Source organism: Nannobrachium achirus (genome assembly GCF_963921795.1).
Source record: "Nannobrachium achirus genome assembly, chromosome: 15".
NCBI lineage: Eukaryota > Metazoa > Chordata > Actinopteri > Myctophiformes > Myctophidae > Nannobrachium > Nannobrachium achirus.
The window spans coordinates 6,181,598-6,208,115 of record NC_137822.1 but is presented as its reverse complement, the minus strand read 5'-3'; the positions used below and the strand labels follow the sequence as shown (position 1 = coordinate 6,208,115).

The following is a 26,518-nucleotide window of genomic DNA, read 5'->3' as shown; positions in this document are numbered from 1 at the left end:
AGATGCTATGTCAGAATGATGACACTCCCATGTAAAGCATAGTCCTACTATACAGGAGTTAAAGGAGCTATAGTAAACTTTTTCTTGAAAAACTGATGCTAAAATAAAAATAATGTTTCGAAAATATTTTATAAAAAAATAGGCTTCATATATGTGTTTCTATTCAAAAATACACAAAAAGTGTAAAATAATGATAAAATAATCATTTTGGCCATTGTAGGGCCGACACTTTTACTGTTTACATTCTAGTCTATAGACTAGGATGTAAACAAAGTGTCGGCCCTACAATGAAAAAGTTGACTATAGCTCCTTTAATTAAACATATTAGGCATGTAGCAATGCTGCCGCAATGCAAAGTGTTGTGAGCTTGTAGTTCTATGCCATGGCCCATACCACAGATGATGTCCTATACTCTATGATGATGTCTCCTATCACAATATGGAAATGATGTAGTGCCCAGCCTGGATTGGCAGGTCTAAAGAGGGAGTGGAAACAGGTGTGTGTGCATGGGAGTGGCCAGAACGAGAGAGAAACTGAGACAGACAGATAGTCAGACAGAAACTACAGTAAGCTTGGGGACAATCTGTATGCTATTTCTATCATTGACTGTTTATGATCGCATTGTACCATGAGTAAAACGAAGAATAAAAGTGAAAATAAGACTGAAAAGGCTTTGGCTGCCGAGAAAGAACAGTTTGGCAAACAACAGGTAAGTCATTCATCCTCTTAATTATTTTATTTAAAAATGTGGCAGGTGTCTACTGGAGGTGAATAGAACTTAACTGTACACAATGTTTGTCTGAGTATGGCCTCAAGGTTCTTGTTGCTTTCTTTGGGATTTTAAATCAAAGTTTCCCTATTCCTATTTGTTCATGTTTGGTCTACATAGGCCTAATAAAATATGTTCATGTTTGGACATAGGCCTATAACCAAATGTCAATTATTATGTCTATCTACATTTCTACAGCTTTTCGTGTCTGTTGTTGCAGTTGAAAGTATGGACAACTTGTATCTCTTTTCCCCCATTTAGCTGAACAGTATCACCAAAACCCTCACAAACAATGAGAAGCCACCGAAAGAAAGATATGTACGCCGTATCCTTTTGCATTGTGTTGTTTTCAAGTAATGGGGCTTGACCTGAAATGTGAGTTAGTGTAATCATTGGTGGAAAAAGTACTCAAATGTTTTACTTACTACTACTACTACTACTTTACTAGTAAAAGTATCGAACAATAATGTAGAAATACTCCTTTACAAGTAAGAGTCTGGAATTCTACAGTTACTTGAGTAAAAGTACAAAAGTATTGTTGTAGGCCTACCAAAAGTAGAAAGTAGGCCTACTCATGCAGAATGTCCCATTTCACAAGTTTGAAAATGGCAGATCTACATGCTCAAAATGCTTTGGGAGCTTAGTTGTAGATCATCTATTTCCAAATGGCCAAAATGTATGTACTGTAGAGTTGAAGCGGTTAATGAACTGTATGTTTTGTTTTGTTTTAATAATAATCACAAAGTAACTAGTTGCTAAAGTTCTCAAATAAATGAAGTGGCGTAAAAGTACAATATTTGGATCCAAGATGTAGTGGAGTAGAAGTAAAAGAATTGGAAATACTAATTAAGTAAATACCGTACCTCAAAATTGTACTTAAGTACTTTTTACCACTGGTTGTTTTCAAATAATAGGACTTGACCTGAAATGTGAGTTGGTGGCACTCATTGAAATGATGTGATTTTGTAACATTTACCTTTTAACATAAGAATCTCTAACACTAAAGGGTCAGGTGCTGTTGGCACTGTATAATGACATCATGCATGCTGTTTTGCTTGGTTTATGCAAGCATTTTCTTTTTGACTGAGTTTCCTTGACAACTGTGTGTGAAGATATCCTCATGGGTACACATAAGGAGAAAGGTGCTGCCACCTTCTGGACGTACACTCTGAACCTGCCTCTGTCCAGCCAGTCGCTGGTCAGCTGGAAGTTCTGCTATATGGTGCACAAACTGCTGAGGGACGGACACCCAAATGTAAGTGCAAACATCACGTTTGAGACTCTTAGCAGCGGTCCTCAAAGTGGGGTCTGGGGACGCCCAAGGGTCCTTGGGAGGGGGTGATTCCAGGGAGTACCCAGACAAATTTTGGACCCCTGGGGGTTCCCTGACACATTTTGCAATATAGGATCAGGATCACAGTCATTTTAACCACTTTATCCATTGTTATACTTTGACTATTCCAACATAGCGTGAGTGTAACCTTGTACGTTAGCTATTTTTGAGAAATCTTGAATAGATTTGTTTTAACACAAATCTTCTCTTCTCGGGGTCTCACTCCCTGGCACAACATATTGGGACGGGAGTCCACAGCCAAATGCATATTAATTGGGGGGGAAGGGGGAGGTGTCGTTGACATGAAAAGGTTTGAAGACCACTCTTCTAGACCAGTAGTTTGGAAACGATTTTATTTAAGCGCCCCCGTTACTCTGAGATCTACAAATGGACTCCTTATGACGTGTCCATTTGGTTCCACCAGACCCATAGGTCCACTTTGAGAACCACTGCTCTAAACTCGTGTCAAATTAATCTGTTGGCAGGGGTTGACACTAAGGTCTCAGAGGCACTTGCCCATCGGGCAAGTACAGGTCATGTTCTACTTGCCCGAAGGTCATGCCCACTTGCCCGAAAAGCAAATCGTCCTTTATAAAATGATAGGTACGATTTTTAATTACCGCTCAATTTAACACTTATTTCTTTACTTTCTGGGGCTGTGCAATAAAATGTCATACCTCAATACCAAAATCCAAATACCAAATACTTAAGCTCTGATTGAATATGTCTATGGTTTCACACTTATTTTATATTTTTAAATGTAGCAACAGTAAAAACAGCACATTATAGGTAAATAGTGCTCTTATTTTACATTCCACAGACCAGAAGACACAGCGCACTGGCCACGTTCAGGTGTTTAGACAGATATCTGGTGTGGTGTTTATAGACATTTGTCTCAAATGAGCACTTGCCCTGTCGGGCAACCTGAAAGCCAACTTCACCTGCCCTGGCGTTTTATTTACCTGCCGGGGGCAGGTGGGCAAGCCTTAGTGTCAATGCCTGGTTGGTATCACCACCATGTTGTTAACAGTTCCTGTCTTTAATCTACAGGCTGTGAGAGACTCCCATAGATACTGCCGCAATGTCAAAGATATGGGCGTTCTCTGGGTGAGTATTCTGTATTATATGAAGCTGCTTCATCGTAAATGTGGAAAATGCACTCAAGACCTTTTAGTAATTACACACACTGCAAATTCTAGACATTATATCTAGTCTTGAATCGTAATTCTATTTTGCATTTATGTGTCGTCACGAGTGTGGATGAATTATAACTAGAATGTTTGTGTTCTTCTCCCAGGGAAACCTGCATGATCGATATGGACACATTGTTGCCTTGTCTGCAAAGTTCCTCTGCCTTAAAATGGAGTTTCATGCAAAGGTAACATTTCTGTTATCTACTCTCTAATAAACTAGTTTCCCAAAAGAATAATTGACGTTAGAACAATATATGGACGTCTTAAGTGATGTATATTTGATGACTTTTGATCACCTCACTCTCACACAGCACAAGGCAATCCCAGGTAATATGGAAGCCAGTGATGAGACTCTTGAGAAGGAATCAGGAACTGATGTGAACAAAGTGTAAGTTAAGCCTAAATGTTATGCTTATTTGTGTGCCATGTCCTTCTCATCTGCAAGCTAACGATGTGTTGCAGACGTGTGATTATGGATCCCACCTCAGTTATAGGCAAACCCTGCTGTGATTGGCCAGAAGTCCCTTGGTTGACAATGACGGTTCCTGTTTTTGCAACTATGCCTATAACCTTAACCCTAACCTCAGTAAAACTATGCCTAAGCCTAACCCAAACCTCTGTAAGACTATGCCTAAACCTAACCTTAACCCTAACAAGTATAAATTACTCATTTCACGTTGAAAACTCTTTAACGTTATACATTGATATTACTGCACTCCCACTGATGTATCATTCATATACTGAGATGAATGTGTCTTACTGCAGGTTAGACATGACCCAGGAACTGATGGATACCCTGGATGCTGCACTGAAGATGTCTGAAACAGGTTTGCCAAATTAGGATAAATTCAAATCTAAAATAATTTAAAAAGGTACAGTTTTGGACATGCCAGGTTTCCACCCCATATTGACGATATGATTGTTTTAAATTCTTGCTGGATCATTGCTCATGACCAAGATAAGAAATGTTGATTATTTATTTGATGCTTGTTTACCCTTTTTTTTCTTTTTTTTGAAACACAATTTATGTATTTTAATGTTTTGTGTCAATCATGCAAACACTGGTATTTCCTTTTGTAGCACCAAAGTCTATTTCTGTTCATTATTGTCTATTTATTATTCCTTTTCCTCAAATATTCCCCTTGTTTCTCTTGGTTGTGTGTTGGTTCTTGCTGACAGTTCTGCGTCAGATGGATGCCAATGGGGCGAAGTCTACAACTCCAGCTGGGCAGTGTCGACTAGCACCACTAATACCGCTCATACTGGACTGCAGCTTTCTCTATCACTTTTCTGTCAGATTGCTGTTCAAACTTCACAGCCGTAAGTACAACAAAAAAACACTCAAACACATGAACACACTTGTGTACTCATAGTACTCATACGCACACTCTCCATAATCAAACCCTGCTATGTACTGTGCTCTATACTGTAGGTGTTGCACCCGACGCCCTGCTTGGACATCGAGAGCGGTTCCGTGATCTTTTTAACAGGTAAGGCATATTTTTATGTCTTCCACTATAGCCCCATCTGTAATCACACCCCTCGTTGCTGCTCGGGACCGCAAACAACTTGATATTAGATTTGTCTGAGAGTTCGTGCAGAATGTCCACTTAAAAATACAGAAGCCGCCTGGACAGTGCTGCTGATCGGGAGCATACTTCCATTTAGAATTCAGCAGTGGCTGGCCCCCCAAAAAACAATTTAAACGGTTGTCTCACAGCGGAATATCATTCACCGATCAGCCTGAGTAACCACTTAAGCCTTGCATTATACTTAATACAACGGTGGCGTGCAAAAATAGCCAATCTACAAGTTCACAACTTGACACACGATGAGACGATGAGCTTGTAGATTTGCTATTTTCATTATCGTTCATTAATCGCCATCGAGGCAAAAGTTTGAAATAACCGTGATATTGATTTGAAGTCCCACAACTAGCGATGGTTGAAGTAACGGATTGGGCTAATCCTCCACACAACTGTTAGTGACCATGACCTGTTCTTTCTCAGTCTCACACAGTTCTTCGATAGAGCCAGAGAAATAGAATACTTCAAAAGTCGCATCCAGATCCCTGATCTACCAGATGTAAGTCATATTCTTTCTATCACTGTGCATTTGTGTGTGCTTGTAATAGCGCGTCTGATAGACCTCTGGCTCTCAACGTGGGGTCCGGGGACTCCCAGGGGTCCTTCAGGGGGATTCCAGGCAATCCCCAGCTGAATGTTTGGGAATCAAATAGACCCTTATGGGTCCATAATTAAGAGAGTGATACAAATGGAACCATCTTTCACTCTCACAGTTACATTAACACCGAGGAATGTAGCTTGGACTTGGTCCCAGAGATGATGAAAATCCTATCGTATTGTCAATCATACATATAAAACGGGGGGTCCTTATAATTAAAAAGGTTGTGAATCACAGTGTAGATATACACTTTGCATATTATCCTCCTTTGCATGGGTGCATATTATTCATCATGCCTGTATTGTTTCTGTCCAATGCTTGAAGTCTCCTCCAAACTTCCTCCGTGCGGCGGCTCTGGGAGAATACAAAAAGCCAGTGATCATTGTTCCCAATGAGGAGCACCAGGATGACGAGGAGCTGGAACAGCAACCAGAGTACAGAGAGATGCCACAGGTACACTGACTTAAACCTACCAGAGTACAGAGAGATGCCACAGGTACACTGACTTAAACCTACCAGAGTACAGAGAGATGCCACAGGTACACTGACTTAAACCTACCAGAGTACAGAGAGATGCCACAGGTACACTGACTTAATCCAACCAGAGTACAGAGAGATGCCACAGGTACACTGACTTAAACCTACCAGAGTACAGAGAGATGCCACAGGTACACTGACTTAATCCAACCAGAGTACAGAGAGATGCCACAGGTACACTGACTTAATCCAATCAGAGTACAGAGAGATGCCACAGGTACACTGATTTAAACCTACCAGAGTACAGAGAGATGCCACAGGTACACTGACTTAATCCAACCAGAGTACAGAGAGATGCCACAGGTACACTGACTTAATCCAACCAGAGTACAGAGAGATGCCACAGGTACACTGATTTAAACCTACCAGAGTACAGAGAGATGCCACAGGTACACTGACTTAAACCTACCAGAGTACAGAGAGATGCCACAGGTACACTGACTTAAACCTACCAGAGTACAGAGAGATGCCACAGGTACACTGACTTAATCCAACCAGAGTACAGAGAGAACCATATAATTATGTCAGTCTGTCTGGCAAAACTGCTGAATTATTGTTTTATGATTACTTTAAATTAGTTTATTTCAATTGGGCCTTTTGACTCGAAGGCTTTCAGCTGTCAGGAAGTAACCAAAAATACACAGGAAAGACATATTTGCATATCGTCGTTGTCGGGTGAAAACCTCGTATGTCCAAAACCGTTTGTTTTGCATTTATCAGTTTAAAAATGATTTAAACTAGTGAAAACAGCCGATCTACAAGCACACAACGCCTCGCACCGCGAGGCGTTGTGTGCTTGTAGATCTGCTGTTTGCACTACTTTTGCGCGACGGCCTTGTCTGATGAAGCAGGGCTTTACTTTGCGAAAGAACATACAAATTTGAAACTTGGAGATACGAGGTTTCCACCCGACAACAACGATATTATAAGTTTATAACCACGCCTGGGGGTCTATTAATGTTAACTCCACAGACATGTGCAAAACAGAAAAAGTGCAAAACTATGGGACCACCTCTTTAAGGGCAACGTTGCCACGTTTCACCTGAATCCCAACATTCTATTGTGAGGAGACACTCAGGAAAACTCGCTAGCCCATATGACGTAGCTCATATGTTTCCCCTTAAAGGACCTACACCATGAATTTTCACTTTTTCTATTTTAAAACCTTTTTTTGGTGTCCCACTGGCACCTTCTATCCTCACAAAGTCCTATTTCTGACAAGTGTGTCTTTCTCTGGTTTTGGGAAGACAGAGATGAGAAGCTCTCAGAACAGTGCTGTTCTGAGAATTGACGCGTGTGACGTCACACACGTTTCTGTTTAAAAAAAAAAAAAAAAAAAATCTTTTTTTTCAAAAAAAAATTTTTTTCAAAACATTTTTTTTTTCTTTGGAAAAACCCCACTAGATGCGCCACTGAGCAAACAGAGGCCGTTTTTGGTATTGCAGCTGGAGAGCCTCATTATAGTAGAGCTAGAACAAACAAAGGAATGGTCAGAGTGTTTGTTGAGGGTTAAAACCTGTCTAAGACTCAATTTTGAGCATATATTTATACAAAAAATATAGTTTTAAAAGCATGGTGTAGGCCCTTTAAGTCAATAGATAAAACAGCTCTCAATATTTCAATGTCTTTTGTGTGGTATTAAAATGAAAATAAAACCATTGTGGTGTTGTCACAGTACTACATGCTCAGCCAAATGGGAGATCATCAAGATACTGGGGTGGAGCAGAAGGAGACCGAGTCTGACGGTCTGAGGAGGGAGTTGGAGGCTCTCAAACCTGAACTGCACCTCCTCAAGAGCGAGGTATGTCTGTCCATGTAAAGATGTCTTGAATAAGATGAACTTCATGGGTTATGAAAAGTTCAAAGTTATGGAATCTGGGATACCCTTCATAGTTGAAAAGAGCCATAAGTTGCAGTACATGTTGTTCTTCTCTCAATTCTCTTTTTTCTTTCCTTCTTTTCAGGCCCAGAGGTGTGTGACTGAGTTGAAGTCTCAAGTGAACCGCTTAGAGGCGGAGTTGGAGGACCAGCGCACCCATAAACAGATGGCCTTGGTGGACAACGAACACCTGCGGATGGAAGTGGCTGCTCTGCGCACCGCCACGGTGGCTCAGGCAGGGGCTCAGATCGGATACAAGGAGGCTGACGGTGAGTAGATATAGATAGATAGATAGATAGATACCTTTATTATCCCAAGGGGGGAAATCAGTTGCCCAGAGGCAGCACAGCAGTTTAAGGTTACAAGTTACAAAGAAGTAAAGTACTGTTGTGTACAGTAAAAAAAAAAGAAAAGAAAAAGGCAAGGCACAATAAAAAGAAGAATATAAACATAAAGTGTCAAAAAGCTGTCACAATAAAAGAAGAATATAATACATAAAGTGTCCAAGAAACATTCAACGCTCATAAGTGTCACGTCACAAACACAGAGAAATACTCAAAGCACAACTTAACAATGCAGTGCCAAACAAAAGTGTACATAACAGTCAATGCGAGTACAGACGGAGACTGCTGCAACGGTACAAACGTGGACGAATCACATCATTCCCTGACACTCTTTTGCCTTCTCATCTCAGTCAGAGCTCAGGCAGCAGAACTTCGTTTCTCTCAGCTCAAAGAGCGACACGCAGAGCTGGTTACGGGTCATGCTGAACTAATGAAAAAGGTACCGTCGCTCTTTTTTTTTCCATTTAGTGATTTAACTGTTTTTCTTTTGTTTGTTTTTCCATTTAGTGGTTTTAACCTGTGTGTTTTAGTTTGTTTCTTTGTTTGTTACTTCCCTGAACAGCTAACAATGAATATTCATTTTGTGACTTGCCCAGGGTCACATTCACAGGACAAAGAGCTGCTTGTTACGTTGAACTTGTGATCGTTGTGTTATGGGACCATCATTCTAACCTGTTCCTAATTTGTGGTGAATTGTGTGTGTTTGTGTGCGTGTGTGCAGAATACAGAAACGGTGAGGTTTCTGAATAGTACACAGCAAAGCCAAGACGAGCTCCTCAGGGCCAAAGAGCAGCTGGCCAGTGAGTTGGACCTCCTCCGACAGGGGACCAGAATGAAGGTGGGGACTCATTAAAGTCTTTATCCTTTAATACAGAATATCCCCAAATTACACTACTAATGAAGAAATATTGGGAAATGGTCCTTGAGTAAATATTCTCCCATGAACTTCCCCTGACCAGACGGATCAGCAGCATCAAGAGATCGAGCGACTGAACAAAGAGCTGATGGAACAGAGAGCGGAGTTGTCTCACCTGCACAACACCCTAGGAAATAAAGATATGGTGAGACTCAATGTGGAGAAGAGTGGAACACTGTCTTATTCTACCACTTTGTGTGGTCACATGTTCAGATACTGGATTCTGTTTGGCTTAAAACAGTGGTAAATCAGTCAACAACCTTGCGTTGGCTCATGGACCCAGCCCACTGTTGTGTTGCAATGATTGTAACTAAAAAACCTTGCAAGTTACAACTGTGTTTTCTTTCATTTACTGTATATGGTAGAAGTGGTAGAAAAGCAATTTACCATTCAAGGGTTTCAGGGTTGTTGGCACTCGGCTTCACCTCGTGCCACAACCCTGAAACAGTGGTAAATCAGCCAACAACCCACTCCCTCTCATGGTAAATGGCTTACATTCACAATGTTATCCAAGAATTAATCGTGTTTCTTCTGTCGCGTGGACTTAATTTTGGCTTAAATTAAAGAGCCGTTTGGACCATTTTGAATCGACAAATGTATTTTCAGCTTAAAGTGTTTCATCTGCTGTTTTTTAACGATGATAATTTGTCAAGCGAAAAGGTTGTGCAATGAAATGAACCATTAAACTTCTCTTCTTTATTTGTCGTTCAGGAGGGCTCTCAGTTAAGTAATACTGTAGCAGGACTGCAGGCAGAGAGGGACACGCTGCTGCGCGCGGCCAGGGAGAGGGACGCAGAGCTTTGTTCCCTGAGACCGCAAGCACAACACCTGCAGAGCTCCTTGGACATGGAGAGAGACAGGAATAATAGAGAGCTGGAATCCTTGAGGGCTCAGCTTCAGCAACAGGTACACATACGAATATATAGACTGATGGTCCAAAGAGGATCCTAACTAACGCTGGTGCACAAATTAAGGTCTTGTTCCGACTGGCAGCCCAAATATGAATACCTATTCAGATTTGAGTTGCATTGGTTTTGTGCAGTCTGAGCAAGGATATAAGGATTTCTGTCAGGCCAACTCATGAATGGATACAATATTTTTATTGAATATAAAATGAGCAATATATTATGATTTGGCAATGAATTGGATCTGCTTTTAGGTACTCTGATAAAGCGCATCTCCCAAGCATACCGTACTGTACATAAACAGCAGATCCAAAACGACATCGTCATTAACTGAGCCACCAAAATAAAATCCAAATTATTTTTTGGGTTGAGTCTCATCAGTACAGTGCTTCCATCACAAAAGGGACAGACACTTACTGTAGCTCAGTCTGCAAAGGTGAGCGTATTGTATATCATATGACTATGATAGAGATTGCTGGCTTTTCAAAGGACAGTGTTACTTGAGGACAGAAGGAGATCAAATCAAGTTCTACCAGCTGCTAAACCTTAGTTTTGGTTTGGCAAGGAACGGTACAGTAGCTAGTTGTGGATTCCATTAAGGTGATCAGGTATTCTCTGTTGATGAGAGAGTCCATGGCATGAAAATGTAACGATGGAAAAAAGACACACATTACATGCTACACTTGATTTGATTTATTAGACCTAATACCGGTAATTACATTTTAGTTTCTCACAGAGGCATTCAAAATGCCAATGGAACACTGGAACGAGGAAACTCGAGAGACAAAAAAATATGTTGGCCTACAATTAAATGCAGTGTCACAGTTTAATGTGAAGGCACCTAACTTTGATCAGAGATGAGCTAACTTTTAGGCTGGAGGAGGTCGTAGGCTGTGGGTGGAGGGTTACCATGGATTATGATTGTTGAGTGTTTTTTTTCCACTGTGGTCCGTAGGTTTGAATTGTTTGTCTAACCACACAACAAAAAGGGATTGAAAGCACATGTTGCTATTTTCACAGAATTGAGGCGGCTATTAGAAACAATTTCTTCTAGCTGTCTTTACCTGATGCAATTGTGTCGAGATTTTCTTTTTTTCTTTTTTCTTTTTTCTTTTTTTCTTTTTTTTTTTTTTCAAAATGAAAAATGTGCCATGATGGCATATCTTGCCATGGACATGTTTGTCTGTGTACAGACATGGTGACGACTGACGACACACATTTGCTTAAAAGCAAATCATTTGATTAAAAAGAGTACTGATTCCTGTCTGGAAAGTGCCAGCCAGTGTGAACAAGGCCTAAATGTGCATAAAGAGGATGGTTTTGGATCATTCTAGTCAATTCAATGGACTCCCATTTGTATTATGTGTGCTTTACAGCTTGCCATCAATGCAGAGCAGAAACAGGAGATTGAACGACTGAGAAGAGAATTGGATCAGACGCGAATGGAGTTAAATCATGCAAACAGTGCCCTGCAAAGCAGAGAAATGGTAATTTCCCCATCTCAAGTAATAACATAATAGCCGCTGTGTGAATATGGTCCATTTTCTAGAGCAGTGGTTCTTTAAGTGGGTTAGGGGTCCTTCCTTGAGTTAGTTCTGTGGGGGTCCCCAGCTAAATGACTGGTAACTCTTGAGTGTACAATTGGAAACAAATGGACCCGTAATATTGCGTAGTAAAGGGGGTCCTTGAAATGAAAATGTTTGAGAATCACTGGGGTAGAGAGCAGTGGTGTAAAGTAACTAAGTACATTTACTTAAGTGCTGTACTTAAGTACAATTTTGAGGTATTTAATTTCCGATACTTTTACTTCTAATCCACTACATCTCAGAGGCAAATATTGTACTTTTACTCCACTACATTTATTTGAAAACTTTAGTTACTACTTTGTAGATTTTGATTATTAATACAAAACATACCTACTACTTCAGCCCTATTGAAGTCCATTTGAAAATAGCCGATCTGCAAGCTTGTAGGCTATTTTCAAAGGTTCTTTACACATTTGATAACTTCAAATAGTAAAACATTTGAGTACTTTGTGCTAGTAGAGAGCCACTTGAAACAATCCCCGATTATTATGTGAGACTGACATCTTGTCTGTGTTCCTCAGAGTGGCTCTCAGATGAGCAGTGCCGTAGCAGGCCTGCAGGCAGAGAAGGATTCTCTGCTGCGCTCTGTGAGGGAGCAGGAGGCTGAGCTCTCCTCCCTCAGGCAGCAGACGCAGCTCCAGATGAGCACCCTGGACCAGGAGAGGCAGAGGAGCAACATGGAGCTGGGAAGCCTGCAGGCCCAACTCCAGCAACAGGTACTGTATTACATTATTTTAACTATCTGTATGGTGTATATATAGCAGGAGTCTTCAACGTTTTCAGGCCAGGGACCCCTTAGTTGAGAGAGAGATGATGAAGCAGGGACCCCCAGATTCCATATAGTTTCATCGTTTGACAGCACAATCATCAGTGTATTTTGGATTCATGTCAATTTGTGTTATCGGATATGTAACCACTTGAACCGTCAATACTTAATAAACTTTCACTCTGTACTTAGTCCCCCTCTTTTCCCCCTCTACACCAAACCTCTTTGCCAAAAATAGCCGATCTACAAGCTCACAAAGCCTCGCAGCGCGAGGCGTTGTGAGCTTGTAGATCGGCTATTTTTGGCTAAAGTTCTCAGAATATGGACGTTAGAGTTCAAGTGGTTAATATAAAAAAGGAGAAAAAAAAGTTTCTATCAAACAAAGATTTGAAGGACCCCCTGTAGTAACTCTGAGGACCCCCTAAGTCCCGGACCCCGTGGTTGAAGACCCCTGTGGTAGAGTATGTTGATACAAATGAATTAGTCTATTTGCACCGGTAGGAGGTGGTCTTCCTAGTCCTAACCTCGTTACCAGCCTTACTCATCTAGCGAAGAGAAAAGCCTGATGACGAGACAACATAAGGCATAGGGTGCCTAGAAAGGATTTATCCCTAAAATCACACAAAGCGGTACACGGTATGTTACAGTCATGTCATCAACATGGATCTGTCCCATTTAGCGCCACCATCAGGCCGATTATTTTCAAACATCATTTTTGGACACTACTGCTACAGATTATGTCCTACAATCACACAAAGCGGTACACAGTATCGCTAAAGTCATGTCATCAACTTGGATCTGTCCCATTTCCCATATTCCCTCCTGATTGGCTACGACTGCCTTCTAAAGTTTGTGTTTGAGACGTGACGGTCGCTTATCTTATCTTACCGATTAGGGAGTCTTACTGGTATAAAAGTTACAGATGACTGTAGTTGTAAGCATTTGTTTATCACCACAGTTGTGTCGCGAAGGCGAGCTGACCCAGAAGCTGCAGGAAGAACAGTTCTGTCTGCTCCAGTGTGCTGTGGTCGAGGCCGAGGGCATCATTCTGGACGCCGTGGCCAAGATCGATGACCCCATACACGTCCGCTGCACCAGCTCCCCTGGTAAGACCCTACTCTCATTCATTCAATCATTCTTTAAGTCTTTCGGTATACATGTCCAGTTTGTCCGCTGAACCAGCTCTCCTGGTAAAACTCTACGCTCTCTCACTCACTCACTCACTCACTCATTTAGTTTTTCTAACCGTTGTGTGTCGGATTTTTTTATTCATTAAATTGATTCATTTAACCGATATTCTCAACTCTTGTCCTCCAGACTACCTCATCAACCGAGCTGAGATCACTCTGGGCTCCATTGATAAGATGCAGCAGAGTCAAATGGTCTACATGGGAAACAGGAATGGTTTGTAATCATTTAATGTGTTTTTGCATGTTCGTGTAAATACAGTAGACACTGTGTGTGTGTGCCAGTGTTGATTTTGTCGACTGAAAATATGACTAAAACTAAATGGAATTTAACTCGAAAGACTATGACTAAAACTATATCAAAATCTGCAACACTAATGTGATGTGTTTTCTTCTGTCCAGATGCCAGTGGTCTGCTGAGAGCAGTGACTCAGTTCTCCCACCTGGCTGCTGACACCATCGTTAACGGAGCAGCAACCTCACACTCTGCCCCCACTGACCATGCTGACCGTAAGACACACACACACACACACACACACACACACACACACGCTGTACATCACTGTTTCCCAAACACTGGGTCGGGACACATTGGTGAATACAAATCTAAGAAATTCCATAAATTAAAAAACAAATGTTTAAGAAGTAGTTAAAATAGCTGATCTACAAGCTCACAATGCGGCGCGAAGCGACACGCCGTGAGCTTGTAGATCTGCTATTTTCACCAGTTGGGTCCCGGGCAAATGTCTAATTTATTTATGTTTGGGAACCACTGCTGTATATCTTGATGTACATCTATACTATAATTTTGCAAATGTCTGAGTGAGTGAGTGAGTGAGTGTCTGTCTGTCACAGCGTTTCTCCTCAGTGGCTGGAGCAATTGATCTGAAATCGCATCACCATAAGCATATGAACACACCTGACATAACTGTGAAGCCCGTTTGTCACTTTCACAAATCGTATGCTGTATATTAGCATTTTTATGGTGTATCTACTATCTATTCTGCATCTAGCATGAGGCACATCTATTCTGCATCTAGCTTGAGGCAAAATGTTTAACCAGCTCTGTGTGTGTGTGTGTGTGTGTGTGTGTGTGTGTGTGTGTGTGTGTGTGTGTGTGTGTGTGTGTGTGTGTGTGTGTGTGTGTGTGTGCAGGCAGGCGGGTGTGTGTGCAGGTGGGCGGGTGGGCTGGGGGGGGGGGGGGGACGGTATCTCTGTAGCCATTAAACGAAACGGGTTTCTTACATTGATGCTCCTACATCATGCAAGCACCAGTTAAAGTTACTTTCCATCCCTCATATACTGTGTGCACAGTGCACATCCCATAACCCACACACTGCACATCATTTTGGAGCTCATATCTTTGCATTTTATGGTGTAACTACTATCTATTCTGCATCTAGCATGAGGCATATCTATTCTACATCTAGCATGGGGCAACATGTTTAACCAGCTCTGTGTGTGTGTGTGTGTGTGTGTGTGTGTGTGTGTGTGTGTGTGTGTGTGTGTGTGTGTGTGTGTGTGTGTGTGTGTGTGTGTGTGTGTGTGTGTGTGTGTGTGTGTGTGTGTGTGTGGGGGGTGTTGGCTGGCCCTCTTTCAGATGTTGTCATGTAGATCGGTACACAGTATCTCTGTAGCCTTTAAACGAAACGGGTCTTTCTTACATTGATGCTCCTACATATTATCATGCAAGCACCAGAAAGTTACTTTCCATCCCTCATATACTGTGTGCACAGTGCACAGTCTGCACACCCCATAACCCACACACTGCACATCATTTCGGAGCTCATATCTTTGAACGGGTAAGGACTAGTATGCATAATACACAGAGATTATCCACGTAAGCCAATGATGGCATGCCCACAATTATTATATAGGTTGAGCTCAATGTGATGACCTGTTTTGGAATGATCACACACCCCCATCATGTTTTTTTTGTTTTCCTTTTCTAGGTTTGACGGATGGTTGTAGAGACTGTGCCAACAACTGTCTGCAATTCCTGAGGGACCTGAAGCTTCAAACCACCTTACAGAGAGCCGATCCTTCTGCCATACGCTACACTGTTCAACGTATGTTCGCCTTGGGACAGGTTAGGGAAAGACATGTTTTTACATTACCAGAAATGAATTATGTGAAGAATTGTTGCTGCATAGATGATTACATGATTGCATCTATTGTGTAATATGGATGTATGTACGATGTTGACGTTTAATCACATGAACCCTAGCATCCCTATTCTGGGGTCAAACATTTGGCAAAAATAACCATTAATTAAAGTTAATTAAAGTTCACAACGTGTTGCAGAATGGGAGCTTGTACTGACAACTGTATGGTGTAGAGAAGTAAATGACGCCCCTGGGGGACCCTAATTTATATTCTGTAGGGAAGGGGTCTTCAACGCTTTTCAGCCCAAGGACCTCCTAGCTGAGAGAGAGATGAAGCAGGGACCCCCCACTACATTGCGTACAATTGTGTTGCAGATTAAACTTTTTCATAGATTTCATAGATGGCTTCATTGACTACCATCAGTGTTTAGTAAAGTAATGATTTGTTATTCATTTCCCCCCACACCAAACCCCATTGCCAAAGATAGTCGATCTGCAAGCGCGTGTTCCTCAGAATAGAGATGCTAGGGTGGTTAATAAAAATGAAAATAAATGCCTATTACTTGCCAGTTGCCACCATGTTAATGTTGGAACATTGGTGTTGACGTTGGAACAAATACTGTATGTATTATATGTATTCATTTGTTTTAGGAATTGCGGCCAAAAGGACAGGACGTCCGTAAAGAAGAGCTGGGAGACATGGTGGATAAAGAGATGATTGCTACGTCTACTGCAATTGAGGAGGCAGTGCTGCGCATGGATGTAAGCACACAAGTACACAGACACAACCAATCCTAATGTCCACCCAGACTCACGTGTTCACCTGTCCATGAGGGGTTAGTTAGGCTCTCCCACTGTCAAATTGTTAAGTGCATGCGTTCTGTGAGAGAGCCCTTTATGCACCCTTTCCATAAGTCAGCATTTCTGCAGATTTTCCCTCTCTCATTGAAGCATTTGATGTCAATTAATTCAATGAGGTTTCGGGGTTAGGGCCTTAATGTGTCAAGACGTGTCATCTTCCCCATTTACTTCCCGTTATATGGCAGAAAGAGGTTGGAGTGTCCCGTTGGGTTCAACATTGGTGAACCTTAACCTGGCGGCAACCAATGCAACACCAATCTGGCTTACCATCGTCAAAGAAAAGTTGCCTCATCAGAGAGTCTGTTCTTGAGAGACTAATTCAACACTAACACAGAGTGTTGACCCCACTTGGTGGCCATTTTGGTTGTAGTTTTCTTTAGTGAGCCAACACTCCCAACGCAAGTCAAACGTACTACAGTTCTGATGCGTTGGCTAGGGGCTACGATGCAGATGTGTGACCGGGGCTTTAGGGGAGACATTTCTGGCGTGCGTGTGCTCACTAACTCACTCACTCGTGGAGTCAAAATGTCATAGATGGCTGACGGCACAGACTGACCACATGACGTCTGAGATCCACATGGGAACCTCATTTTGAACCCTGTCTTGACTCCATGGGAAGCACATCCTCAACCAGGGGACATGCAGAGCATGTTAGAGAGACAGGGGCTTAAATGTCTAAAAGGGCCTTTTGGTGAAAATATCGAAAATGGCAGACCTCCAAGCTCACAACGTGCCGCGCTTGGAGGTCGGCTATTTTCGATACTCGATAGCACACTGAACTATAAGCATAATCAAGTCAATATGGCGATGTGGCGTAACGGCATGGATTTCTACACAGAGAGGGCAATTCTTTCAACATAAGATACTGCATTCAAGGTCAGGAAAAGTGGGACAAGGCAATTCTCTTGAATGCTGCCTTCAGGTATGGCATAGAAAGAGGGGCATTTGCATTTCTTTCACCGTAGTAAAAACTGCATTTATGGTCTGGAAAGGGCACTTTTTACAGACGGATAAAAGGGCAGGGGCTCAAGCCCCCTTTGATGTCTATGTGTGCACGTGCCTGTCCTCAACTGTCTTGTTGTCATGGGAAGCACATCCTGAACCCTGTCTTGTTTTCCTTGTCTTTCCCAGGAGATATTGAACCAGGCCAGAAGAGAGACCTCTGGCGTTAAGTTGGAGGTGAACCAGAGGTGAGTCACATATATACAGTGTATCCTACATGATGATACTGTCTTTGCAGCTGCTCTTTCCATCTCTGACCAGCTGTCTTTTGGGTTTTTGTTTTCCCTAAACAGTATTCTTGGAACCTGCTCTGATTTGATGAAGGTAAGACGAATAATAATAATAATAAACGTGATGTATGAAGCGCTTTTCAAAACAAAGTTACAAAGTACTTTACAATGGCAGAATAAAATACAGTGAAGCAAGATAAAACAACGGTTACTTAAAACAGCAAGTCAAGAAAATACCTTAATGAATAAGAGAATGCCTTGGTGTAAAGGTGAGTTTTCAGCCGTGATTTAAAAGAAGACACTGCTCTAGCTACCAGCTAGTCTTAGAGCCTCGGGCAGGGCATTCCAGGGCCGAGAAGAAAGCCCGGTCACCCATGGTGACGAGGCAGCTGCTACCCGTGACTTGTAAATAGACTAAGCCCCCATGCCCCCCCCCCTTTTTCTTTCTTTTCTGCCTTTGTATTTGATGTTATGCTTTTGAAACTGATATTATCCTAGATAAAGTATGTTCTATCCGTCTGTCTTTCAATGTTATATGAGATACTTAAAGTGTGGTTCCTGTGGAAATAATCCTCGGCTTTCTAGGATCTCCTTTTAGTTGACCTTGTACCAGTGATTTGTACTGTCATGAAACTGTACTTTTTTTCTATTGCAAACTTCTAATAAATTCTTCAATCAATCAATCAAGTAATGAGAACTACCAAGAGAGCCCTGCCCCAGTATCTAAGGATGTGTGCTGGTTTATACAGCTCCAGCATATCTGAAATGTAACTGGGGACCCTCTATTTTTGTGAACTAATGTACTTCTGGACACAAAAAAAACAAACATCCTTTGTCTCCTCTGCATTGCAGGCTATTCACATGCTGGTGACTGCTTCTACCGACCTGCAAAAAGATATCGTTGAAGGAGGCAGGGTGAGTCTGTGTTACATGATGTGACTTGGAAATCATTTGGAGGAGGGATTGTTAGGCAATGACAAAGTATGATTCACAACGCACTATGACAAATAGCAGTGTACTGTATATCTGCTGTACAAAAACGTAATTTAACCAAGATCGGGAAATCTGTCATGTTCCACCTTGAGTTATGCTCAAGTCACAATATTTCCTTTTGTTATTAGTTCAAATACTGTGTGAATTTCAAACTGCATGATGACATTTTCAGAGCAGACTCAGATACAAGCTGAATCATTCCCCTTCAAAGCATCTCATCTTTACTGCTACCATACTCCTCTCATGGGTGTACAGTTCTTATAGTCATAATGATTAGAGGATGCTTAAAAAAACATTTCTTTCCTTTTTTTTATAGGGGGCTGCATCTGTGCAAGAATTCTATTCCAAGAATTCGTGTTGGACAGAGGGACTTATATCTGCCTCTAAGGCTGTGGGATGGGGAGCCAATCAGATGTTGTAAGTAGGCTATCTGGATACCAGCAGTGTGTTGTTGTTCTCCCACATTTTTGTAACGCATTCTGTATGACCAGTTAATCTGGTCAACCGTGATTACAGACATTCACAGACGTAGGAGCCAGCCAATTACCGAACTGACTCAGAACCTTTTATGGAGTTTATTCATGACTTTGAGAGCCTAAACCATGTCACTAAGGTTAACCACAAGCATAGGGATAATTTATTGGCTGGTATAGAATCTATAGATGTTGATAACGGTGCTACTGTACTGTATATCAGACCGTAAAGTCATTGTCATTAGTGCATATCATTGCTGACGCACACATAGTGCCTGTACTCAAGTTATGTATATATATAAAATGAAATAAAATGCATTAAAAAAATGCATCACCTCGACTCTAGCTGTTCCAGTCAGAGTAAAATAAATATATAGGTTTGGGATTATGTAGTGTGCCCCCATCCAGTTATTACAATGGCCCGGGGCACAGACCGATGTCAATTATATAATACTGAAATCAGGCCAGTCAATTTGTCTTTAAGTATGAGCAGAGCATTTGACAAGATAAACCACACACATTTAAAGTAAATAGAGGCAAGGCTTTTAGGCTCCAATGTAGGGATGGGACGATGTGAAGATTACTACTACTATTATAGTAGTTATATATATTTTATGTGGAAACAAATGAGGGCGGTACTTCTGTCGCATACTGGCAGTGTGCACCAGATATTTGGTGCTGACTTATGAGATTCTCTCCAGACACAGACAAATCAGGGAGACAGGCTGGCAAAAAGTCATGATGATTATGATGATGATGATGATGATGATGATCATAATTGTCTATCTGCGTTGTCAGAGACTCAGCTGACCGTGTTGTGACTGACAACGGTAAATATGAGGAGCTCATTGCCTGTTCACATGAGATTGCTGCTAGCACTGCCCAGTTGGTGGCTGCCTCAAAGGTACAAGACATTCATTCATTGACTAATTCAATTGCATGCATTCATTTTACGTGTGATTTTCTTCCTTATTCACCACTTTTTATCTGGTATCACTTGTGGGCATCACGTCATTACGGTGAAAGTGTTAGAAACTTTATATTGATGTTGGGTCTATAATGCGATATAATTCATGTTTTATTATGCACGTATAAGGCATTATAACACTTCCTATGAATGTTAATAATAATAACTTGAAGTATTATGGCCTTATAAGTTCATTATAATTTTAATTATAATGCATTATAGAATAAACCTTTAAGTTAGAAGTATTACCAACGTTTTTTTTCCTCTCCAAATCTTACACAAACAAACATGTTTAGATTTTTCAGCAATAGCAAAAATATCAGCTCTACAAGCTTGCAGCGCATCACAACACATCATGTGACCCGCTCTCTTTGAAAATTATTTCGTGGATCAGCAGTTTTTCATTGTATTTTCAGGTGAAGTCTGACCGAGGTAACCGGAAGCTCCACGTATTGCAGCAGGCATCGCGTCATGTCAATGACATGGCTGCTACAGTGGTCTCCTCCACCAAGCATGGACAGCTGCAGATTACTAACAAAGGTGAGAGGGGGAGATCAAATGTATCACGGGTAGAAACAAAGTCTGCACACTGGTAATGCTGCAAGAGTACTGCTGTGTTTTTATTTCTGGAGCTTATTTTCCTTCCACCTGCTCTCCTTTAAACATACGATTGTCTGTGGGAGGTAGTTATTGCAGTAGCCCAGCAGCAGTCCAATCAGTAAGCCTATCAAATAGACTGCGCACTCCCATGTCTGGGTGCATTCACGTCTCTGTGAGTCATTTCTCATTTGTGTTTGTTATGTTATGCTTTGATGGCACTGCTTTTTCTGACACATGCTTTGCGGAAACAAAATTCCACTGCCCCTGAACCGGTCATGATGCTCTAAAGGCCCAGCCATGTGCTAAACTACTTCTGTTACCATGGGCAGTGTGAGGAAATTGAAGTTGAGGTTTCTTCTCCACTCTGGTGCCGTCAATGTAGATGGGGGGTGTTATCATTTATTGTGGGCTCGCCTATAAGGCGAGCACACTTTAGATATTGTCATTATTTCTATACTAGGCAGGCATATCAAGTATCAAAAAACTTCGGTTCCTTTCTACTCCTACATACTTAGTGAGAAAATGAAAATAAAAACATCAATGTGTTCAGCTTACTGTGGCGAAGTATGCTATTACTTTTTACAGCAATCGGCCAAATGGTGGCGCTGTAGGAAGCCTTCGAAAGTGCGATCTTTGAACAGGTATAGCTCATGCTGTGTTATAAATACAGCCATGAAACCTGTATACACTTATGCGTCTCCTCATGCCGAACAACTTTTACCCTCTAACTTTTGACCTCTGACCTTTAGGTCTCCCACAATTCGGAATTATATGAAAAACAGTAAAAATCTATCTCCTCCTGGGATTTTCGCGTCAAGTGCACAAAACTTTTTTCACATGAACTTTGGACCAATACGGTCAAACTGTCTGGTCGGATTTCTTTTAAAGTGAAATATAATTTTTTAATAATTCAATCAATATTGCGGTTTTATGCAAATTATTCTTTTGCCTCTAAATCATACATGCAAAGTTACGCGTTCATGGCATTTGGCAAAGATGTAGAGGGTTAGTCAAAATATCACTGAAACCAATCTTATTCCAATTGGCCAAAGGGTGGCGCTATACGAAGCGTTTGAAAATTCAAACTTCAAACGGGCATAAGTCATGACTCGTTTCGTTTGAAGACATGCAACTTGTTACACGCGTGCTTTGACTCGAGCAGAAGACATCTGTGTCGTTGTTAAGTAAGCTCCGCCCTTCGATTTTCCGCCATTTTGAGCACTTTGTAAAACGCGTAAAACCGCTTTTATTCTGGAATTTTCGCTCCACGTGCACAAAACTTTTTTTACGTGAACTTTGGACCGATATCTAAAGATCTGTCAGATCGGATTTCTTTAAAATTGAAACATGCTTTTTTAAATAAATTCCATGAATATTGCAGTTTTATGCAAATTATTCTTCTGCCTCTAAATCATACATGCAAAGTAACATGTTCATGGCATTTGGCAAAGATGTAGAGTGTTAGTCCAAATATCACCTATAAGGCGAGCACACTTTAGATATTGTCATTATTTCTATACTAGGCAGGCATATCAAGTATCAAAAAACTTCGGTTCCTTTCTACTCCTACATACTTAGTGAGAAAATGAAAATAAAAACATCAATGTGTTCAGCTTACTGTGGCGAAGTATGCTATTACTTTTTACAGCAATCGGCCAAATGGTGGCGCTGTAGGAAGCCTTCGAAAGTGCGATCTTTGAACAGGTATAGCTCATGCTGTGTTATAAATACAGCCATGAAACCTGTATACACTTATGCGTCTCCTCATGCCGAACAACTTTTACCCTCTAACTTTTGACCTCTGACCTTTAGGTCTCCCACAATTCGGAATTATATGAAAAACAGTAAAAATCTATCTCCTCCTGGGATTTTCGCGTCAAGTGCACAAAACTTTTTTCACATGAACTTTGGACCAATACGGTCAAACTGTCTGGTCGGATTTCTTTTAAAGTGAAATATAATTTTTTAATAATTCAATCAATATTGCGGTTTTATGCAAATTATTCTTTTGCCTCTAAATCATACATGCAAAGTTACGCGTTCATGGCATTTGGCAAAGATGTAGAGGGTTAGTCAAAATATCACTGAAACCAATCTTATTCCAATTGGCCAAAGGGTGGCGCTATACGAAGCGTTTGAAAATTCAAACTTCAAACGGGCATAAGTCATGACTCGTTTCGTTTGAAGACATGCAACTTGTTACACGCGTGCTTTGACTCGAGCAGAAGACATCTGTGTCGTTGTTAAGTAAGCTCCGCCCTTCGATTTTCCGCCATTTTGAGCACTTTGTAAAACGCGTAAAACCGCTTTTATTCTGGAATTTTCGCTCCACGTGCACAAAACTTTTTTTACGTGAACTTTGGACCGATATCTAAAGATCTGTCAGATCGGATTTCTTTAAAATTGAAACATGCTTTTTTAAATAAATTCCATGAATATTGCAGTTTTATGCAAATTATTCTTCTGCCTCTAAATCATACATGCAAAGTAACATGTTCATGGCATTTGGCAAAGATGTAGAGTGTTAGTCCAAATATCACTAAAACCAATCTTACCCCAATTGGCCAAAGGGGGGCGCTATATCATTTTGAGCAGTTTGTGAAACGCTTAAACCCGTTTGGATTTTTTCTTTTTTGCAATTTGCATGAAACATTCTACACACAATCTAAGGACCTTTATCTAATATGCCTATGAAGTGCACACACACAAAAAAAATAATAATAATGAATATAGCTGCAAGCAGCGATAAAGTGGCCAAAGCCAAAAACACCTCAAATCATGAACACAGCCTGCAATGTGCGTGAAATCTTGCAAGCACATTCCCAATAGGTCAAGGAACAGATACCACCCTTCTTACATTGGCCTGTTATAGCGCCACCAGCGGGTCAACTTTTGCACAACACATTTTTGGAACAAAATGGACCAATCTTTGACGTCAGTAACGTCAAAGAGAGCACTGCCTGCGATCTTGACATTTTGTACTTTAATAGCCATTGTTTTCTGGCTTGAAGCGAGCCCACAATTGTTTCGAAGGAACAATATTTTTCTAGTTTCTATTAATGCTGTCTCCACAGACCCAAAAGACTTCTTGGGACTGTCACCAATCAAGCTGAAAAAAGAGGAGATGGAGACTCAGGTATGTAATTCACTAATGCTTCTTGAATCTCTGTGAGATGATAGAAAGTGTTGAAACTGTATTATATTTTGACACTTGCTTTTGCAATGTAAACATACGTCTTCTCATGCCAATAAAGCTCCATTGAATTGTGAGACCATAGGGATCCAGAGATACAGAAGTCGTATACAGTGTATAAATATGACTGCCAACAGATTGTTTTACTTTACTTCCTCAGGTGAAGGTCCTGGAGCTAGAGAACCAACTGGAGCAGGCGCGTGTTCATCTGGGGGAGCTGAGGAAGAGACACTACGAGCTGGGAAGCCCTGGAACCGCTGGCCATGGGACGGACGTGGCGGAGACGGACGGATCCGAGAGCTTCCCACCGCCGCCGCCACCCTCTGTGCTAGCGTCCACCCTAGTGCCCCAGTCCTACTCGCAAACGAAGCCCTACCTAAACACGGAGAGCCTCAAACCAAGCCCCAACCCGTTCTTACAGCCCCAGACTCAGTCTCTCTCACAATCCCAGCCTTATAGACCAGTCCCAGTCCCACGCACGATGGCTCCATCCACCACACCACCTCAAGGCTACACGATGGCTAAATCCACCTCACCACCTCAACCCTACACGATGGCTCAATCCACCTCTCCCTCTCAATCCTATACGCTTTCTCAATCCTATACGCCGCCTCAATCCTATACGCCGTCTCAATCCTATACGCCGTCTCAATCCTATACGTCGTCTCAATCCTACATGCCTTCTCAATCCAACGCATCATCTCAAGCGTGCACGATGGCTCAATCCAACATGCCTTCTCAATCCTACACGCCCTCTCAACCCAGCACATCATCTCAGTCCTACACGCCGCCTCAGTCCTATACACCTACACCTTCTCACTCACTGTCTCTGTCCTATACACCGTCTCAGTCGCTATCTCTGTCCTACACGCCGTCCCAGTCCCAGCCTTTCTCACAAAGTCAGCCCTACCTCCAACACCAAGATTACTTGCAGTCCTCTTCGCATGCCTCGAGCCTCTCGCCGTCTCAGCAACCCCCTCAGCCCCAGACATCGCCACAGCCTTCGCCACAGCCTTCTGCGAGGAAGTCCAGTATCTTTGCCAAATCTGGAAATCTGTTCAAGAATGCTGTAAGTATTGCCCATCATCTTACAGTAAATGCAAGGAATCTCCTATGTATGTACATCTGAAATCCATGTATCTCAAGAACCGTCCAACTAACTGACTTGAGTCTGTTGGATGGGCGATTGTCAAGAACCAACAGAAATTGGCCTAAATGAAATTGATTGCCATGGCAACCCCAGCCTAAGCTTGATTTATCAAATTCCCCACACCTGTCGAATTCTATTCTGCTAAACTACAATATGAGTGTAATATAAATGACATGTTCACATAGTGTGATGTGCAATGGTAATGCATGTGAATGATGATGGTGTATATTCTGATTATTCTCTTTCACTTGCAGTTCAGACGAGGTGAGACTGGAACTGGAGAATCCTGAATCACGGCTGGTTGAGAAGAACATTGCCTTGGAATTCATAATTGCAATCGATAAAAAAATCATTAATTTGGAATATTTTAAATAGAGATGTTACCGATCAATCGGCAATGGATCGGATCGGGCCGATCAAAGCGTGATCGGCGATAATCGGTGGTTTAGATCAAAAGGTAAATTCACCGATCCGATCCGATCGGTGCATCCGATCAACCAGCCGTTCAGTATGCCCACTTGAGGCCATTTTGGGGTATTGATTTCCACAGTGCTGAAGGAATAATTAGTTACTGCTATGATAATAAATACATAGTAATGCTGGTAAATAACTATAAGGCAAATATATAAATGAATTCATGAGTGAATTAATTAATTAAAGTTAAAACATTAACATTTAGAAAATATAAATAATATATAAATAATAACTTGATCGGATCGGTGATTGATCGGTATCAGGTGATCAAACTTTTGTGATCGGTGCTCGGTGATCGGTTCCAAAAAACCTGATCGGACCATCCCTAATTTTAAATGAAACTAATCAGAGCCTTAAAACTTAATCTGTTTTATTCTGTAGTTATGGGAGTAATGTAAAAATCATTCAATGTATTTGTGATTTGTAACTTGAGTATGTTAGAAATGTATATTTTGTAATCATACTGGACTATTATTTTGACTTCAGATTATAAAACTTTAACTGACTTTAATAATGTTAACTTTAATGTTAACTAAAGTAATAATGTAATTATTTTTTGCTTAATATACATTTACTGTGTTGTCTTCTAAACATTCATACATTAAATATTATTTTAAAATCAGTTGTTTAAATGATCTGTTGCAGTCAGATGTTTATGTTTACAGCAACTGATAAGTAGACCTGGAATAGTTTGTCCTGTTTGTCCACATGTATTGTATGTGCCAAATGTTTCACTCGCTCAAATCACAATCTGTCTGCAGGCATTGGATGTTCAATTCATTTACAGAACCAGAGAGAGAGAGTGATAGTTGACTCCTAAAGAATAATAATTGAGCTGTCAGTCAGCAACTGCTTGCTGGAACTTGTCAGT

At 41.3% G+C, this 26,518-nt stretch overlaps 1 protein-coding gene across 1 annotated transcript; it reads left to right on the top strand.

The window, feature by feature from the left end:
• Positions 1-628: 628 nt before the first annotated feature.
• Positions 629-25,463, top strand: LOC308299180 (huntingtin-interacting protein 1-related protein-like; the record flags this gene model as incomplete). The annotated part of the gene is made up of 33 exons (XM_080742898.1): positions 629-709; positions 1,031-1,094; positions 1,882-2,024; positions 3,153-3,209; positions 3,400-3,480; positions 3,607-3,683; positions 4,061-4,122; positions 4,475-4,615; positions 4,728-4,785; positions 5,305-5,380; positions 5,804-5,932; positions 7,692-7,817; positions 7,981-8,168; positions 8,594-8,678; positions 8,961-9,077; positions 9,199-9,300; positions 9,867-10,061; positions 11,437-11,547; positions 12,168-12,362; positions 13,371-13,518; positions 13,730-13,816; positions 14,002-14,109; positions 15,552-15,688; positions 16,356-16,466; positions 17,697-17,755; positions 17,861-17,891; positions 18,650-18,712; positions 19,107-19,207; positions 20,062-20,167; positions 20,647-20,770; positions 23,905-23,966; positions 24,184-25,092; positions 25,428-25,463. 33 exons carry the CDS (start codon positions 629-631, stop codon positions 25,461-25,463), a joined length of 4,170 nt encoding a protein of 1,389 aa, XP_080599024.1.
• Positions 25,464-26,518: the final 1,055 nt, after the last annotated feature.